This window comes from Petaurus breviceps, unplaced genomic scaffold (genome assembly GCF_028583685.1).
Source record: "Petaurus breviceps papuanus isolate PSGF00001 unplaced genomic scaffold, PetGlider_PUasm1.0 65, whole genome shotgun sequence".
NCBI lineage: Eukaryota > Metazoa > Chordata > Mammalia > Diprotodontia > Petauridae > Petaurus > Petaurus breviceps.
Window position 1 is genome coordinate 189,132 of NW_027186436.1, and position 20,729 is coordinate 209,860.

General features: G+C 42.6%; 1 protein-coding gene across 1 annotated transcript in view; it reads left to right on the forward strand.

Moving 5' to 3' along the window:
• Positions 1–20,316, forward strand: part of LOC138173822 (HHIP-like protein 1) — a 103,126-nt gene extending 82,810 nt beyond the window's left edge. The window contains exons 8-9 of the mRNA XM_069103907.1: positions 11,593–11,675; positions 19,515–20,316. Of these exons, the coding sequence (XP_068960008.1) occupies positions 11,593–11,675; positions 19,515–20,104 (673 nt within the window). The 3' untranslated portion in view covers positions 20,105–20,316. The remainder of the gene's footprint in view (positions 1–11,592; positions 11,676–19,514) is intronic.
• The last annotated feature ends 413 nt before the right edge of the window (positions 20,317–20,729 follow it).

Here is a 20,729-nt window from a genome sequence, read left to right on the forward strand (position 1 = left end):
TATCCCATCCCCCACTTGTTCTATTCTCTACTTTGACCTTCTCCCTTTTCAAAAGTGTGTGCTTCTAACTTCCCTCTCCACCAACCTGCCCTCCCCTCCATTATCCCCCCTCTCATCCCCTTCCCCCCTACTCTCCTGTACGGTGAGATATTTAGTATGTATGTCATTCCCTCCCTAAGCTAAATTCAATGAGAGTAAGGTTGACCCATTCCCTTTTGCCTTCCTGTTCTTCCCCTCCATTGTTAACAGTTTTTCCTTGCCTCTTCTATATGAGATAATTTACCCCATTCTGTCTCTCCCCATCTGCTCTCATTATATTCCTCTCTCACCTCTCAGTTTCACCTTTTAAGTATCATCCCTTCCTATTCAATTGGTCCTGTGCCCTCTGTGTATGTATACCTGTACACATATATACACACACTCACATATGTAGTCATATGTCCATATACCCTCCTATAGAGACACATATACGTATGTATACATATACATATATATATATATATACATTCCCTTCAATTATTCTTATACTGAGAAAAGTTTCATAAGTTCGTATTATCATTTTTCCATGTAGGAATGTAAATAGTTCAACTTTGATAAATTCCTTATGATTTCTTTTCCCTGTTTACCTTCTAATGCTCCTCTTGCTTCTTGTATCTATGTCAAATTTTCTATTCAACTCTGTTTCTTTTTCATCAAGATTGCTTGAAAGTCCTCTATTTCATTGAACAACCATATTTTCCCCTGAAACATGATACTAAGTTTTGCTAGGTGGGTGATTCTTAGTTTTAATCCCAGCTCCTTTGACCTCTGTCATATCATATTCCAAGCCCTTCTATCCCTCAGTGTAGAAGCTGCCAGATACTGTGTTATCCTGATTGTGTTTCCACAATATTCAAATTGTTTCTTCTTGGCTGTTTGTAATATTTTCTCCTTGATCTGGGAACTCTGGAATTTGGTTATAATATTCCTAGGAGTTTTCTTTTTGGGATCTTTTTTTCAAGGGGTGATCAGTGGATTCTTTCAACCTCTGTTTTGTCCTCTGGTTCTAAAACATCAGGGTAGTTTTTGTTGAGAATTTCTTGAAGGATTATTTCTAGGTATTTTTTTGATCATGGCTTTCAGGTAGTCCAATAATTTTAAAATTATCTCTCCTGGATCTATTTTCCAGGTCAGTGGCTTTTCCAATGAGATATTTCACATTGCCTTCTATTTTTTCATTTGTTTGGATCTGTTTAATAGTATCTTGATTTCTCATAAAGTCACTAGCTTCCATTTGCTCCAGTCTAATTCTGAAGGAATGGTTCTCTTCAGTGAGCTTTTGAGATTCTTTTTCTATCTGGCAAATTTGGCTTTTTAAGGCATTCTTCTCCTCATTGGCTTTTTGAGCCTCTTTTGCCATTTGAGTTAGTCTATTTTTTAAGCTGTTATTTTCTTCAGTCAAGTTGTTGACTCACTTTTCATTATTTTCTTGCATAATTCTCATTTCTCTTCCCAATTTTTCCTCCACTTCTCTTATTTAGTTTTCAAAATCCTTCTTAAGCTCCTCTATGGCTTTTCTTGGAAGCTTTTGGTACAGGAGTTCTGACTTTGTTGTCTCCCTCCTGTTCCATGCTTTGATCCTTTTTGTCTCCAAAATAGGAATTTAAAGTCAGATTGCTTGCTTGCTTTGCTTCCTTTGCTTGCTCATGTTTCCACTTAATTATTTGACTTTTGAGATTTTTGCCACAGTAGAACTCAGCTTCCAGAGAGGAGAGCTTTGTCCCAAATCACTGGGGTTTTCACAGCTGCTGGAGCTATTAGTTGGATGCTCTCTCTGAAGCCTCCACTGGCTCTGGCACCTGGTCACACATCTCAGAACCTCCACCCTAGACAGTAATCCAGATGCAAGGAGGTTAAAGCAAGAGTGATTACTCCTCAGAATGCTTGCTTGGTCCCCCTACAATCTGCAGGCCACGAGCTCTGAAGCAGCCACACCACAGCGGCTGCCATACCTCAGCTGCTTCTCCCTCTGGGAGGCAGAGGCCAGATCTCACTCCCAGACCCCCTGTTCCCAAAATCCACATTGACCTCTCACTTTGTCTTTGGCATTTATGGGTTGATAATTCCAGAAACTGCCACAGCTTCTGGTGATCTACTCTCTTGAAGTCCCTCCAGCTGTGACTGGTGATGGCCACCCTGAGGCTAAAACCACGGGCTCACATGGTACTGGGCTCTACTCCCAGTGGTGCTGCAATGGATCCTTTCTGTCTACCTGCCAGGATGCCTTCAGCGGGAGATTTGTTTTCTCTCTGTCACTTTGTGGGTTCTGTAGCCCTAAAGTTTGTTTATAGTCATTTTTAAATAGGTATTTGGTGTGGTTATGGGGGGAGCTCACAGAGTTTTCCTGCTTCTTTGCCTCCTTCTTGGCTCCTCCCCCTTAGCTGAACTCTTTGAAAATGACTTATACAATTGGTGCTTTCAAATCCTTTCCTCTCATTATCTTCCAAATTCTTTTCAATCTGGCTTCTAATTCAATTGAAACAGCTCTCTCCAAAGTTACTGATGGTCTTTTAACTGCCAGATCTAATGGCTTCTTCTTAATTGTCATTCTTCTTGACCTCTTTGTGACATTTGGCACAGTTTACCACCTGTTTACTCTCTTCTTCCTAAAATTTTTCTTTTCTCCTCTCTTTTCCCTTTCCTTCCTTCCTTCCTTCCTTCCTTCCTTCCTTCCTTCCTTCCTTCCTTCCTTCCTTCCTTCCTTCCTTCCTTCCTTCCTTCCTTCCTTCCTTCCTTCCTTCCTTCTTCTCTTCCCTTCCCTTCCCTTCCCTTCCCTTCCCTTCCCTTCCCTTCCCTGCCCTGCCCTGCCCTGCCTTGCCCTGCCCTTCCTTTCTCTCTCAGTTCTCCTAGCTGTCTGTTCTCTCTTTTTTATTTTGTTTTGCTGGCTCTTCTTCCATGTCATTCCCATTAAATGTGGGTGTCCCACAAGAATTTTTACTGGACTCCCTTCTCATTTCTGTGTTTTATCCTTGATGATGTTATCAGCTTTCCTGGAGCTCAGTTTTCATTTCTATGCCTATGATTCATACATCTATTTTTCTAGGCCCTATCTCTCTCCTGAGCTCCAGTCCCACATTACCAAGTACCTATTGAACATTTCAAACTGGATGCCCTGTGGTCATCTCAAACTCAACATATCCAAAAGAGATCTCATCTTTTCAATCTAAGTTTTCCCTCGTCCCAGATATTCTATGACTGTTGAGTGTATTGCCATCCTCCCAGTCAATGAGGTTCACAATGTTTGTGTTATCCTCAGCTCCACTCTCATTCACCCACATATCCAGTCTGTTGCCAAATCTTTTCATTTCTCTGTTCACAAAGTCTCTTGTAAACAAACTCTTCTTTCCACCAACTCAATCACCACCCTGATACAGTTCCTCATCACCTCATGCCTGCCCTCTTATAGCAGCCTCTTGGTTGGTTTCCCAGCCTCAAGTCTCTCTCTTCCTACCCCCAATTCCAAACAACCCTCCACACAGCTATCAAAGTGATTTTCCTAAAGCTCAGGTTTTATTGTATCACCCCCTTTCCTTTGTATTCCATAAACATCAGTGATTCCTTTTATCTCCAGCATAAATGACTGAATAAAGAGTTTCTTTTGGCCCCCTTAGCTCTTCACAATCTTCCTATTTTTCCTGTTTTCTTGTATTCTGCTCCCTTCCCTGGTACTCTGTGATGTGGCCATACAGCCCTAATTGCTGTTCCTTGGATAGAACTCTCTCTCTCCCTCTCTCTCTCTCTCTCTCTCTCTCTCTCTCTCTCTCTCTCTATTCCTCTGCTATATCTGGCCTCCACATCTGGAATGCTTTCCCTCCCAACATCCAACTCTTAGGATCCTTGGCTTGCTTTTAAGACTCAGCTCAAGTACCTATTTTTCTAGGAGAACTTTCCTAGTCCATAGCTACTTGTGCCACCCCCTCTAAGTTTACATTCCGTCTCTGTATTTATCTTCTGTGCACAAACTGCTCTGTGCTCTCTCTCCTTCTCAATGTAAACTCCTCTAGGGGAGAGACTGTTTTGTACCTGGCACATAAGTAATGCTTAATAAATGTTTGCTGACTTTTATATACATATACATATACACACCAACCCTTTCCTCCCTCCCATTTCTCTCTCTGTCTCTCTTGGTCCCTGTATGTGTATACACACACATACACATAGATATTGGTGTATAACACTATGTATATATATATATATATATATACATACACACCTATATGTGCATATATACATATGCATATAGAATATTCTATATAAATACATATTGGGATAGTTATAGATATCATCATACTGCTCTATCAATTTGTCCTTGTACCACTTCTATTAGGCTTTTGATTAGTGACTTGTAGGGAGGTCTAGATGGCATACTTATTGAGTTTGCAGATAACATGGAATTGAGAAGAATAAGTTCTTCTCAAGTCACTGGGTGACAGAGTCAGTATCTAAAAATATTTTAACAAGTTAAAATATTGGTCCAGATCTAATACAATGAAATTTAATCAGAATAAATATAAAGTCCAGTACTTGGATTACAAAATATTCAACTGTACCAAAGGAAGAAGGGAGAACATGACTGGCCAACATGTGAAATTTGGCGGACTTATTTTAGTGGATGGCAGCTTTGTGGTGTGGTAGATAGAGCACTATACCTGGGAGCAGGAAGATCCAAGTTCAGACCCAGTTTCAAACACTTACTAGCTGTGTGATCCTGGGTAAATTACTTAACCCTTTTTACCTCAGTTTCCTCATCTGCAAAATGAGCTGGAGAAGGAAATGGCAAAACACTTTGAACACAGCTGAAAATCAACAGAACAGCAAAAATTTTAGCAAACTAGGTATTCTAGTGGATGCTAAATGTTCAGTTAGAAAACAATGTAATAGGGCAGTCAAAAAATATGATCAAATCTTAGGCTGTATTAATAGAATCACAGAATGTAAAATGAGGGAGACAGCAACCTTACTATCTTCTGCCCTGGTCAGACCCTATCAAGAGTATGTTTTTAGTTTGGGGGGTCCACATTTTAGGAAGGATGTAAACAAATCCAGAAGAACTCAATCCTGATTTTTAGGGAGATGGAAAACCATACCATGCTAGGATCAGTTGAAACAACTGATGTTTAATCTGGAAAAGACAAAGCTTTCAAATGACATGGTCATTTCCCTCAAGTGCTGGAAGGACTATAATATGGAAGAGGGAAAGAAGAGCAGGTAGAAGTTGCAGAGAGACAGATTGGGTTTGGGTATAAGGAAACCTTCCTAATAATTCATTGCCAAACCATGGAATGGAATGGGATGCTTCAGTAAGTAAGGCTGCCCCCCTTACTGGAAGCATTTTCAATTAAAGACTAAATGGCTGATTTTCAGATCAGATCTATAGTTAGGTTCAACTGAATGAGCTCCGAGGTCTCCTCTGATGCAGAGATTCTGTGGCTCTGTAATTTAGCCCACCCATCCACGTTCTGTCTGTCCTCTGGTTCTGACCAAAATAGGGCCCCCTTTTTTGCCCCTCTCCTCTGTATCTACTCATATGCAGCTGTGTATTTTATTACTGCTCAGCCTGTATTCCTCCCTGGCCCCTTGGCTAGTATAGCACACTCTGTTGTCTTTACAGGAATGCTGTTATGCATACTAATGTGTGGTTTGTCCCATTCAATGGATACTTGGCTTGTCTGGAGTGTCTCACAATGAGTCCTGCCAATAGGGGGGAAGCAGTGGGTTTTGTAATCACAGTAATAGTTGACATTTTCATAGCACTTTCTAGGTTGTCGTTCAGTTATTTTTCAGTCGTATCTGGCTCTTCATGACCCATTTGGGATTTTCTTGGCAGAGATACTGGCATGGTTTGCCATTTCCTTCTCCAGCTCATTTTACAAGTGAGGAAACAGAGACAAGGTTCAGTGACATGCCCAGGGTCACATAACTACTAAGGTCTGAAGCCAAATTTGACCTCAGGAACATGAGTCTTCCTGACTCCAGGTCTAGCACTCTATGCACTGCACCTCCTAGGGTGGGAAGCACTTTATATGCATGAATTCATTTGAACTTCACCGTGCTGTAGGGTATAGGTACTAAAGCTACTATGCTTTACTTGTGAAAAGAAAGGGTTCTTTGGTGGTCATCATTTGTTTGCAGGGTATTAATGCAGAAACCAAGAAGTGCTTCATTCAAATCTGCCTAGCCTCATCTGTGTTTAGGACCGTGTAATGGGTGGTGCAGAAGATACAGCCAGTCAATTATCATTTATTAAGCATGTACTGTGTGCTAGACACTGTGCTTATAACTGCAGAAACAATCCCTCCTCTTGAGGACTCACTTCCCAATGGAGGAGACAATATGGAAACACTCTGTACATGCAAAATGTAGGATAAATTAGAGACAGTCATGGTGGGGAAGGCTCTAGCATTAAGGGGGACAGTAGGGTTAAAGATGAACAGGACACTGCCACTGCCCACCCAGGCTAGTTGTGATGGTGGTTTGGCTGAACATAGATGAACACATTCTCATACAAACACCTAAGAAAGCCACAATCGAGGCACTTTTGAAGTTCTGAGGATGGAGAGATCACGGAACCTTAGAGAGACCTCAGCAACCCCTGTTTTCCAGTTCAGACTACCTGAACAAGAAACCCCTCGACAGCCACCTGACCAGTGGTTATCCAGCCTTTCCCTATAGATCTTTAGTGGGAGGAACTCACTACTTCCCAAAGTAGTGATATCCCAGTCTGCTTTGGGATAACTCTTACTTGTTACCAGCAATAAGCCTAGGCAACTAAGTGGCACAGTTAATAGAGCACTAGACTCAGAGTGAGGAAGACCTGAGTTCAAATTTGGATTCAAGGATTTACTAGTTGTGTGACCCTGGACAAGTCACTTTTCTTCTGTTTGCCTCCGTTTCCTCATCTGTAAATTGGGGGCCATAATAGCATTTTCTTTCCAGGGTTGTTGTGAGGATAAAAAGAGATATTAGTAGGGGCAGCTAGGTGGCACAGTGAATAGAGCACTGGCCCTGGAGTCAGGAGGACCTGAGTTCAAATCCAGCCTCAGATACTTAACATTTACTAGCTGTGTGACCTTGGGCAAGTCACTTAACCTCAACTGCCCTGCCCTCGCCCCTCCAAAAAAAAAAAAGAAAAAAGAGATATTAATAAAGCACTTTGCAAATCTTCAAGTGCTATATATATGCTAACTGCCATTATTATGATGATGATGCCTGAATCTGTGTCTCTGTAACTTCCATTACTCCTAATGGAGTTCTGGAACCAAGCAGAAAAATCTAATGCCTCTTTCTTCCCTTGTTGCCATCACAGAGACTGAGAAATTATTTCTGTGAGGTCAAGAGGATGGAAGGAGTGTGAACAGAAGATCATAGATTCAGAGTTGGAAAGTACCTTAGAGGCTATTGGGTGAAACCCCCTAATTTTACACATGAAAAAACTGAGGTACAGAGAGGTTAAGTAATGTGTCCAGGGGCACACAGCTATTAATTATCTGAAGGAGGAGTTCAACTCAGGTCTTCCTGACTGCTAGACCAGTACCCTATCCATTATACCATGATACCTCTCCCTTCTCAAGAGGTCCAATATGAAAGGCAGGTTATTAACAATAGAATGGGAGTACCAGAGGGCACAAGGAAAGGGAGGACAGAGGAGTGAGGAGTATGGGGTTTCAGAAGGAGTAGAGATGAAGTGAATGGGGATCATGGTGCTGGAAGTAATAGTAAGGGAAGGGAGTTTTCTCCTAGGCAGCCTCTGACTCTGAATGCAGGAGTTCGTAGATTGTATTACCTTTCACAGTAAACAATGTCCCAGACTCTGTCTTAAATGTGGATTTTTCTTCCCCTTCTAGAGGGGCTGGTTGGTGGTGCTGAGGCTGTGATCTGGAGGTACATTTGGGTGACTGGGTGGGGAAAAGACTGCTGTCTGACATATTGAAAATTACAGAAGGTTATTAGCCATGGCAGCTCTGACTCCCTCCCCTCCCCCCCCTCACCACCCCATCAAGTCGACTTTCTCACCCTCTTGGTGAGGATAAAAGGGCTAAGGCTCTGGTCCTGGGCTGCCATTGTGTAAGACGACCCCTTGGGAGATTTGTTCTCCTTTGCTCCATAGGGGCAGAGCTAGCAGGTGGATTTTTACCAGTGCCTGCTAGATGCATTCCATATAATGTCCTAGAGCCCATCATTCCCATACTTGGAGTTGGGGCTCAGAAATCCAAATCTCACCCTCAGATACCATCTTTTTAATCAGCTTTCACTTCTCAAATTTGCCTTCTCTCTTAAAACCCTTTCCTTTTATTATAGCAGTGATGAAAACACCACTTCTGACCCCCTAAAGTCTTTGATTTCCTACCCAAGACCTCATAACTCTTAATAGTATACCTTAAAAGACTCTGGAAGTTTTAAATAAGTTTTAAAAAACAAATGTTAATGCATGTTACATGCAACTGGGAAATAAGATATATAGGCACTGGGGTATAGAAATCCATCTTGCCCTACTAGAAAGTTGGGGAGGGGATAGGGGAGGATATAAGAGAGAACAGATTGGGGGAAGGGGTATTCAGCAGGCTTACTATTCTGGGGTAGGGGGTAGGGGAGAGACAGGGAGAAAAATTTGTAACTCAAAATCTTGTGGACATGAATGTTGAAAACTAAAAATAAATAAATAAATTGGGGAAAAAATAGTGTACCTTAGATTCTCCTGACAGTATCATTGTACCCATGTGGATCACCAGAAGTGAGTAACAATTAGTCATGTTTGACAAGTCTTGAGTGGTTATTTGTTATGTCCTAAACACATGGCCTTTCTATTGAGCTGAACTCTCTTCTGGCTTGAAAAAATAAGGGAATGCTTCTAGTTGAATTAGGTTTCAATGTGGGGTAGGATGGGAAAGCATTAAAGGTAAAGGGAATGGTATGAATAAAGTTGCAGAGATAGAAAAGTTGCAGTCTTTTTTCATTTAACAGTGACTAGTCTAGTTTGGAGTATTGAGTACATGAGAAGAAACAGTGAAAAATGGAATTGGATTGGTAGATTGGTACCTAAAACATGGAGGACAGCTGGTAAATACCAGACTAAGGAGTTTGAGCCTTATCTACTATCTAGTAAGGAGTCATTGAACATTATGGGAGAGCTCAGAGATCCAAAGTTGGCTGTCCCACTACATCTCATCATGGCAGAATAAGAGAAAGTGGATTGTATGATAGTCCATGAAGAAGCCAGAACACTAGATAGTTGTAGGAAGACTTGGGTTAAAATACCAGCTTTGATTATTCCTAGTCTTGAGTTTTAGGGTGAGTCACTTCTCTCTTCCCTCAGTCTACAAAATGAGGATGTTGGATTAGGACTTTTACTGACAGTTTTTTATATCAGGATGAGGGTGATTTTATTGATTAGACCAGGTGCTGATTTTTCCTTGCATCAGATTTTCCATGGAGCATTGAACATCTCAGAATTTTAACCTCCTCACAATTTTCTCATATAAAATGGGGATAATCCTGTCTTCCTCTCCCTACCTCATAGACTATTGTAAGGATCAAGATGAAATGATAGAGGAGGAAGTGCTCTGTAACCTCTGTCACTATTAAAGTAAGGGATTGTTTCTTATACTTAGCTCCCTATAGCTTTTCCACATGTTATCTCCTGGGCTGCCATGTGGAGAATACATTTTGCTCCAAACTTGGAGGCTCTGACAGGATCCTGACAGCCTCCTTTGGACTTATGACCCCAGAAACTCTTCTCCCCTCATCCTGTGCCCTAGCCGTTTGATGATTTTTCATGCCTCCACAGCCTGGTGCTCCTAGCTGGTCACAATGTTGGGCAAGGATTTCAAGGCCAGATTGTTCTCATTCTCCATGGTGACATGTTTTGGCTCTTTTCTCTCTTGTTATCCCCATGAAGGACTGCCTGAAGAGAACTAACTACATTAGTTCTTCAGGGCATCCTCAGGAAGGTCTTTTCTTTTGTATAAAGGGGGTTTTGACCCTTTTCTGGGTTAGGCTGATCTCTTCGTGTGTGTGAGTGAGTGTGAGTGTGTGTGTGTGTTTGTGTGAGTGTGTGTGTGTATTAAGGAATAAAAGAATCACAGACACTTAGAGTTTGCAGGGACTTTTAGAGTCTATCTTACCCAACTAGGATTTGAGCAGGAATCCCTCTGCACCTTCCCTTATATGTGCTCATTCATTCTGCACATCACTTCTCATGACGGGGAGCTCACTACCTCATAAGGGAACCCATTCTGTTTTGGGCTAGCTCTGGACTTCCATGAGCTAAGCTACACAATTTATCACTTTGGTCACTGTATTACATCGTCTTAGGTTGTTTGCTGTTGTTTTGTGTGTGTTAATCTTGTCTCCCTTGAGTTCCTTGAATATTTTCACCCTTTTGCTCTGCCTTGAAATTCAGCTTAGCACCACAGAATATCAGGGCTATATGGGAACTTAGAATCCTTAGATTAGACTCTTTTTAACATAGATTCTCTTTTTAAAAATAGTATTTTATTTTTTCCAATTACATGTAAAGACAATTTCCCCCCAATTTTTAAAAACATTTTTATTTAAAGATGTGAGTTCCAAATTTTATCCCTCCCCCCTCCATCTCCTCTACCCTTCTTAAGATGGTAAGCAATCAGATATAGGTTATGCATGTGCAATTGTGTAAAACATTTCCATGTTAGTTATTTTGTACAAGACTTGAATAAAAGAAAAAAAAAACAAAAGAAAGAAAGTGAAAAACAGCATGCTTCAGTCTGTATTCAATCAGTATCAGTTCTTTCTCTGGAGATGGAGAGTATGCTTTATCATTTGTCCTTTGGGGTTGTGTTGGATTGTTGTGTTGCTGAGAACAGCCAAGTCATTCACGGTTCTTCATTGAACAATGTTACTGCTACTGTATACAATGTTCTCCTGATTCTGTTCACTGTCTGATTTACTATGCATTAGTTCATGTAAGTCTTTCCAGGTTTTTCTGAAATCTGCCTGCTCATCATTTCTTATAGCACAATAATATTCCATTACAATCATGTACCACAATTTGTTTAGCCATTCCCTAATTAATGGGCATCCTAAAGCCAATTTTTAATATTTGTTTAAAAAAACTTTAAGTTCTAGTTTTTTCTCCCCCCTTCCTAAAATGGTAAGCAATTTGATATAGGCTATATATAACACATAGATTCTTAGAGCTGGAAGGGCCTTAGAGATCTTCTCGTCCAACTCTCCTTCTGACTTGCCTACCAGCTCTTCCTGGTTCCATGTCCAGCCTCCTATCCTGTGTACCATGGCACTTCCCAATTACAGCTTGAGACATTTAGATTAGACATAAAAATGAACTTACTGGAGTGGAGTGAGATATTGAAATAATGACTGAGGGTAGCCTTGGAATCCACTTCAGATGAATAGAATTTATTTTCCTCCAACTGAGATGCCCTTGGTGAGGTCCTCCCAGTAGGCTGGGGGATGGAGAAGGTCGCCTCTCCAGCTCTAGGAGATATTCCCTAACTTCAAGCCTTGGTGCAGCTGCACTGGGGAAGCCTTCTCATGGCTCCTTCTGTGTGTTGGCAGGAGAGCTCCTCCAGGCAAGTGTCAGATCAAGGCGGCCCCCGTGAAAGTGAAGAGTCGAATCATCAGCTTTGAGCGTAAGGAGAGTAAGTCTTGCTGCTTCTTGGATATTTGGCATGCAGACCCCAGAGTCTTGGGAGTCTAAGCTGGGAGGAATGATTTACGCTGAGCTCCTAATCTTCCAGGAGAGAGAACCAAGGGTGACTTGCCCAAGACTATAAATGCCAGATCCTGGATTCAAATCCCAATCCTCTGGGTCTGAAACTACCACCTTCTTATGATAGCATGCTGTTCCTTAGAGATGGGTACCTCTTAGCCTCTGAGATGGATGTGGGAGGCTTCTGGGGTTGGTTTCAACATCATAGGATCCAGAAGGCATAGCAGCTGTGGCACCATGACTGATATGGGTAAGCATGGGCATAGGGCAGCTTTGTATTTCCCTGACTGGTCCTGGTTTTCCTAGCCAGTTCTGGGCTTTCTGCCTCCAACCAAACTGGCAATCCAAGGAGACAAATGAGAGGGAAGCAGCTGAGTTACTCAGTTACTGAATATTTCTTGATATTGGGCAAAGTTGGTGGGCAAAGCATGGTGGGAGAGCTAAAGAAGAAGAAAAATGTTTTATTTTTATAAGACTTTAATGTTTACATGGGGCAGTTAGGTGGCACAATGGATAGAGTGTTGGGTCTGAAGCCAGGAAGACTCATCTTCCTGAGGTCACAATCTGGTTTCAGACACTAGCTGTGTGACCCTGGGAAAGTCACTTAACCCTGTTTGCCTCAGTTTCCTCATCTGCAAAATGAACTGGAGAAACAAATGGCAAACCACTCTAGTATCTTTGCCAAGAAAACTCCAAAAGGGTCATGAAGGGTAGGATATGTCTAAAACAACTGGACAACAACAGATATTTACAAAGCCCCCTTTTTTTTTTCTTTCAAGCAATCGGGTTTAAGTAACTTGCTCAAGGTTACACGGCCAGTTATTTCTGGGTGTGGTGCTGAGTATCTGAGCCCAGATTTGATCCAGGTCATCCCGACACTGGAGCCAGTGCTCTTACTCGCTGAGCCACCTGGCCGCCCCTAAGCAATCGGGGTTAAGTAACTTGCTCAAGGTTACAAGGCCAGGTGTTTCTGGGTGGGTGCTAAGTGTCTAAGCCCGGGATTTGATCTCCAGGTCTTCTCAACACTGGAGCCGGTGCTCTTACTTGCTGTGCTACCTGGCCACCCCTACAAAGCCCTTTTTTATAACCACTTTGTGAGATAGGTAATACAAAGATTATTATCTCCATTTTATAGATGAGAAAACTCAAGTTTAAACTGGTAACAAACCTGCCACAAATACAAGAGCAAGACAGTCCCTAACCTCAAGGAGTTTACCTCTTACAGGTGGTTGGTAGGACAAAATGGGTAGATGGTGGTATGCAGCATGTTCACAGAAAAAATGTTTACAAAATAAACAGGGGCACTAATATTTGGGGCAATTAGGAAAGGCCTCTTGAGGGAGGGAGTCCTGGAATAGACCCTTAGAAATGCCCTAAAAGTTCCAAGAGGTAGAGGGGTAGCATTCCAGGCATGGGTGGGGGGGGGTGTGTGTGTGTGTGTGTGTGTGTGTGTGTGTAGAGGTGAAAGACAGAAAGTCATTTTTTTAGAACTGCAAATAGGTGGTTTGGTTTGGAAAGTTTGTAAGGGGAAACCTGCTACCTCATCTTCAGGAAGCCTTTCTCATGCTCTTTTAATTCTAGTGCTTTCTTTAGTAATGTGTAGCCAGCTTGGAAAGCTATGCTGGAGCTAAGATTGTGAATGAATGAAAAACATTTGTTGCTTACTATGTGCAAAGCTCTGTGCTAGGTGCTGGGGATATAAATAGAAAATTCAGGCAGCCCCTCCTCTCGAGGAGCCCCTCCTCATTAGAATGAGGGCAGCCCCTCCTCATTCTAAAGGCAGAGACAACATAGGAGGTTAGCTGCAAGTCAGATGGAAAAGTCCCACAGTCCATAGGATGCACAGCAAAGCACATGGTAATGTATCTTCTCTATTGTCAGTGACATTGATAAAACTACATCCTTTGAACCATGTGATGGTGCAAGGGACTTTGATGGGGAAAACTTTTTTTTTTTCGGAATGACTTTACATGACAAACAAGAATGTGGTTTAGGGAGTATAGGGAACCACCGAAGAGTTTTATGAGTATGGTCTGATTTAGACTTTAGGAATAGCAATTTGTCAGTCACTCAATAAACATTTCTTAAGGGTCTGCCATGTACCAGGCAGTCTATCAAGCAATGGGGATACAAAAAGATGTAAAAGACAGTCTCTGTCCTCGAGGAGTTAACAATTTAGTGGGGGAGACAAGAAGCAAAGAAGTGTGTACAAGCCAGCCATATACTGGCTAAATAGAATTAAAAGAGAGAAGGTGTTAGAATTAAGAGGGATTGGAAAAAGCTTCATGTAAAAGATGGGAACCAATAGACAGAGATGAATTTGACAACTGTGTGAAGAATACATTGGAGAGGGGAGACCTTTGGTATAGGGGCTGTTGTGATGCTCAAATGAAGTTTATATAGGCACACATACATACACACATATATAATTTATGTTATATATTTATTTTATGTTATATGTTTATATAAAAATATATAAAATCACTTTGCAAACCTTAAACCATCACATCAGTGTCAGCTTTTTTGATTATGAGTAGTATTTCCAAGCTCTGTGCTCTCTTTCCTTGCCCAGGTGGAGGGGCCCTGAGAAGGTACATTGGACTTTCTATAGTATCATAGGTTTAGTGCCAGAAGGGATGTCAGAGCCCAGTGAATCCAGACAACTCATTTTACAGATGAAACTGAGGGACAGAAAGGTTAAGTGACTTGCCCAAGGTCACATTGTTGGTATGTGTCTGAGGCAGGTCTTGAACTCAGATGCTCCTCCAAGTCCAATGCACTATGAACTACACCAACTATCAGTCCTTGAACTTTTTGGTCTCAGGATCCCTTTACGTGCTTAAAAAATGAAGACTCTGCAAAGAGCTTTTTTTTTGTAGGTTATATTGATCAATAGTTACTGTATTAGAAATAGAAATGTCTTCATTTTGCTATGAAAACAGTTTTAACCTTGAGGAACTCCAGACCACATTTTGAGAATCATGCTGCTTCTCTGGTGGGTGGGGAGAAATAAGTAGATTCTCTTCCCTTTAACTCTTAAGGGTATCATATAGTCGCTTTATTAGTTCTAAGGACTCCTTTCTCTTACCATCTATCTTGGAAGCACCTGTGTTGTAGATAAGAGTCCTGTAAAAATGGCTTTCATCCTACCTAGCAACTACCTGCTTCCTGTGGCTGCTGAAAGGAAAGTTATTTTAAACTTCAAACACTCTAGAAATGTGAGTTAGTATAATCCCAGAGTTGCCCCTTAACTCTCTAGGTAACCTTGGGCAAGTCAGTTCTCTTGCCTAGGTATGTCTCTTCATTTCTAAAAGGAGGGCTCCTGAGACATCTAGGTGGAGCAGTGAATAGAGCACCAGCTCTGGAGAAAGGAGAACCTGAGTTCAAATCCGACCTCAGACTTAGTAGCTGTGTGACTTTGGGCAAGTCACTTAACCCCAATTGCCCCCCAGAAAAAGAAAAGGAGGGCTCCCTAGAGGCTTTCCCACTTTTAAATGGGGCCATGAGTTAGCTGTTGACGTGTCCAGGGCTAAGAAACGTGACCCTCTGACTCTTTGACCAGGGCTGTTTCCTCCACACCAGACTGACCCCAGAGCCATGAAGAGTTTTCACAAATTGAAATCTTTTCTGTCCTATGGAATTTCGAAGCTCTCTGGGGCAGTGGGACACAGAGGGCGGGCGGTTGGAGAAGGCACAGAAAGAAAGCCCTCTCTGTTGACTTGGTTGTCATGACAACCTGCACTTCTCTCACACATTCCAGTAATGAGGAGAGATGAGTTTTGAGTCTAGCACCTGGGAATAGGGAAATCAGGGAAAATGAGGGCCTATTCAGTTAGCCCAAAAGAGACTGAAAAGTAGTAGCACAGGTAGCATGGCTTGAGTGAAGACAGGGCAAGGTAGGGTAAAGCAAGTTGGCTGCATCTTTTGCTGTCTGGCAGTGACCCCTGTCCTTCAGCTTAGCTCCCTCTCCATTCTTCCCTATCCTGATACAGGGAAGAAGCAGGAAAAATGGGAGCAAAGTGTATTGTCTCTCAGCTCCCCCTTGCTTTGTCTCAGGGAGCCCCTCTTTTCCCTTCCTCTTGGAGCAGTGCTGGAGAAACTGTGGAGACTTGGTATTCCCAGATATGGGCTAGCACACTATTGCTTGTCCTTCAGAACCCAGCTCAGACCCTTCCTCTTCAGTGAGGTTGCTGCAGATATCCCCAACTGGAAGGGATTCCTTCTAGCCCATCGGACACCTTTAATTCTTTGTAAACAATGTAATGATATCTTTTATTTTTACATCTAGACATTTTCCTGTGCAGCTAGGTGGCTCAATGGATAGAGTGTTGGGCCTGGAGTCAGGAAGACTTACCTTCCTGAGTTCAAACCTGGCCTCAGATGCTTACTAGCTGTGTGACCCTGGGCAAGTCTATTAACTCTTTGTCACAGGTTCCTCATCTGCAAAATGAGCTAGAGGAAGAAATGGTAAACTACTATCTTTGTCAAAAAAAATAAACAAACCCCCAAACCCAAATGGGGTCATAAAAAGTCAGACACAACTGAATAACAGATTTTCCCTTTATTTCTTTCCCATTCTCCCCAAGACCCCAAGATCACTGACAGAAGCTCCTCAATCCTATCTGCTAATTCTTTCAATGCCCTTGGATTTCATTTATACAAATCTGTTAACCTGGAATAACTCAGGGCAGCTCAATGCTGTGTTACTGCCTTAGTTTTCTACTCTCTGCTAATGCTTATCTTGCTCATGCTCTGGTCAGCACAGTGTAGCAGCAAGCATCCTAGCATACTCGGGGTGGCTACCAACACAGGTTCTTAGATCTGTTTTTCTAAAGGAAAGCAAGTCAAAATGGGTTAACGATCTTGCTTTAATCAAACATATGTCATTTACCTAGTTCAGGGAAAAAAGATCAGCACCCCGAACTTCAGAGAATACAAACAAGTTACAAGCAGACAAAAAATACAGAGAAACATCAGCAGACAGGCTTCCCACTGTCTGAACATTACATCCATACCTAGTCAGTTACCAGAGAGGGAAGCACTAACATCTGGGTTTTCAAACCTGGGGGGTTCAATGGCTGCCCAGAGTCTCATCTGGTCAAACCATATAACTCTTCTCAAAGTGAGCCCCCAAACAAAATCTCACATCAGTGTATATATAGCCTTCTCCTGGGTCAGAGAATGTAATAACCCTCTTGACCCACTGCCCAATCACCTAGTATCAAGGTGTGGGTGTTTCTGAAAAAACAAGCCTCCCACCACAGGCTCCAGGTGACCACATTCAGTCTATTAGGGGGCAGAGTATATTTTCAAATCTGGGAAGGTTCTCAGATTCACTTAAGCCTATCAAGCCTAGGGGCAGGGAAGATCTTAAATTCCCATTCCCATAACACACAGTTAGCCCCACAGTTGCCGTATAATAGGTCAGTGCACACACCAGTCCAGAGCTCCAGATTCTCCCTAGATTTATCTGCTGCCTGCAGGAGACTTGGAGGAGGAAAAGCTAATCTCCTTCTAGGAGCAACTGGCTGCTTCCTTTAGTTCCACAGATCAAGTGCCCTGCCTGTCTAATCCTAATGATGCTGGTGTACTTGAATCTATCCTTACCTTTTCTCCTCCCCCCTCCAACATGTACTCTCTGCCTTGATTCAACTCTCTATCTAAAGCTGTCCTTGAGTTTTGGTCTAGGGCAGTGGTTCTCAAAGTGTGGTCCAGGGGCTCGTGGGAGTCCTTGAGATGCTTTCAGGGGATCCATGAGCTTAAAACAATGTTCACAATAAAACTAATATGTCTTATGGTAAATATCAATAAATATAACACACATAACCAAGAGTTCTTTGGGATCTTCAGTAGCTTTTAAGACTATAAAGGGGCAGGAGGCAAGGGGAACAAGCTAGGTGGCACAGTGAATAAAGAACCAGCCTTGAAATCAGGAGGACCTGAGTTCAAATCTAATCACAGATACTTATTAGCTGTGTGAATCTGGGCAAATCACCTAACCCCAATTGCCTCCCCCTCCAAAAAAAAAAGAGCATACAGGGGTCCTGAGACCAAAAAGTTTGAGAATTGCTGGTTTAAGGTACTGATCACTGTTCTAGGCATCATATTTTAGGAGGATCATTAAAAAGTTGGAATGCGGCCAGAGTCAGGTGTCAAGGATGTTAAGGAGCCTCATGATTTTGAGGAATTGGCATGTTTACCTCAGGGAAGAGAAGTCTCAGTAGAGAAAGAGCTGGCATCTTCAATTATCTTATGGGATATCATATGGAAGAAAGATTAGACATTTTCTGGGCAGTTCCCAGGAGACAAAAGCAGAACCAACGGATTAAAATTATGAGGAAGAAACAAAGAGATGATTTTCCCTGGGTCATGCACTTAGATTTAAAAAATTAGACTTAAAAATACAGCTTTGGGAAGGCATGGGTAGATAACAGTCCCAATGAACAATATCTGAAATTTTTAATAGACTGTGAGTTCAAAATGTTAGCCATAATATGAATCAACAGAGTGTTACTACAGCCTAAGCCATCTAATACTATCCTAGGTGGCATTTAGAGAGTCATAGTGTCCTAAATCTGGGGGGTATTGGGACTGTCATGCTCTGCCCTTAGTGGACCGCATCTGGGAGGGTTGTGTTCAGTTTTGTCCACCACTTCATGATAAGACAGGCCCTAGAGAAGCTGGAGTGGGTCCATAACAGGGTGACCAGGATGAATGTCATGAGAGGACCGGTTGAATGAACTGTAATCTTGAACCTGGAGAAGAGATGACTTAATGGGGGAAATAAAAGCCTCAAGTTTTAAGAAGAGGAAGAATATTTACTATAGTGCCTATTATGTGGCACTGTGCTAAATGCTTTATAATTATTATCTTATTTAATCTTCACAACAACCCTGGAAGGTAGGTGCTATTATTACCCCTGTTTTGCAGATGAGAAAACTGAGGTAAAGAGTTAAGTAATTTGGTCAGTATCACATAGCTAGTAAGTATTGGAGGCTGGTTGGAACTTAGATCTTTCTGACTCCTGGTCTGGCCTAAGGGCAGAATTAATAGCAATAAATGAAGAGTTTCAGAAAGACAGCTTTAGGTTTGATATAATGAAAAAAGGAAAAAAAGAAAGAAAGAAAAGGGCAACTAGGTGGCACAGTGGATAGAGCACCAAACCTGGAATCAGGAGGACCTGAATTCAAATCCAGCCCCATATACTTACTGGATGTGTGACTCTGGGCATGTCACTTAACCCAATTGCCTCCAAAAGGGGGGGGGAGATAATGAAAGAACATCCTGGAGATCTGCAGTTAGAGAGTGCAAGACCACTTGTTGGAGATGTTTTAGAGGGAAGACTCTTGCTTCTTCTATGGGTTGAACTGGACGATCTCTGAAGTCCCTTCCTAATATACCATTCTGTGATTCTTGGAGAAGCAGATATTCTTCCATGGTAGAGGAGCAGTATAAATCTAGGGAGTCTAGTTTTCTGGGTAAATTTCTGTCTTTGTATTACCCTGGATTTTGTGTATTCCGGGGAAGAGTCTCATGTATTGGGCTATACTGTGAGCAGCTTGAGATCTTAGATGTGGAATACCACAAAGATCTGGGCAGTGAGGATGCTGTTTTCCAAGGGCAGCAGCAGCTGAATTGAAGAAATCTCCTGAGTCCTTGCATGCTTATTCTCTCAAAGAGGTCTGTGTCAGAGGCCCTAGTACCTACTACCCTTACGCCCAAAATTAGAGAGAAATTTGCTTCTCACAATTCTCTTTCTTGTTCATAGAGTTCATCTACCAGACTGTGACTGCGAGGCCTAAACCACGAACCACCACCAAAGCTCCACGACGGGGCACCTCCACTGCAAGGCCCACACCTTCTTCAACCCCTGACTGGGCTGAGCAGATTTTGCAACTCCTCCGAAACCGCTCAGTGACCCCCACAGCACCTATTTTGACCCCAACACGGCGGCCCTCTGGCCGGAGAGGGGGGAGGAGGAAAGGAAGGCCAACTACAGCCCCCCCACCTCTCCGGAATGGCGCCGTCCGATTGCTCAACCACGAATCCCCAGGTCGGGCCCGGGGCCGAGTGGAGATCTATGTGGACAGACAGTGGGGCACTGTCTGTGATGATGTTTGGGACTCCAAGGCTGCAACTGTTGTTTGCCGCCAACTGGGCTTCCCCTATGTGGTCAAGGCAGCCAAGAGGGCAGAGTTTGGCGAGGGCCGGTCCCTGCCCATCCTCCTGGATGATGTTCGCTGCACAGGGCAGGAGAGAAACCTTCTAGAGTGTTCGCATGCTGGGGTTGGCAAACACAACTGTGACCACAAGGAAGATGCAGGGGTGATATGCAGCCATCAAGACCCTGACCTATAGACACATGTGGGTGGCTCTGGAGCATGAGGCTAAGGGCATGATGGGGACAAGAAGAGAATGGGTCTGGGGAGCCTGTCTCTCCCCTACCAGGTGACCTTGTGGGCTCCATTTTGCACTTTGTGTGTGTATAATGTATATGTGTACATACTTGGGCACTTGTGTGTTTTTGAGTTCTTCCTTCCTTCCTTCCTTCGTTCCTTCCTTCCTTCCTTCCTTCCTTCCTTCCTTCCTTCCTTCCTTCCTTCCTTCCTTCCTTCCTTCCTTCCTTCCTTCCTTCCATCCTTCCTTCCTTCCTTTCTTCCTTCCTTCCTTCCTTCCTTCCTTCCTTCCTTCCTTCCTTCCTTCCTTCCTTCCTTCCTTCCTTTCTCTTTCTTTCCTTTTCTTTTTTCTCTTCTTTTTCTTCTTTCTTCCTTTTTCCCTTCCTCCTTCCTTCCTCCTCTTTTTTCTTTTCCTTTCTTTCTCTTCCTATCTCTTCTTTATTTTCCTTTTCTTTCTTTCTCTACTTTCTTTCCTTCTTCCTTCCTTTCCTTTCTTGCTCTCCATTACTTTCCTTTCCCTTTCTTTTACTTCCTTTCCTTTTTCCTTCCTTCTTTTCCTTTCTTTCTCTTCCTTTCCTTTCCTTTTT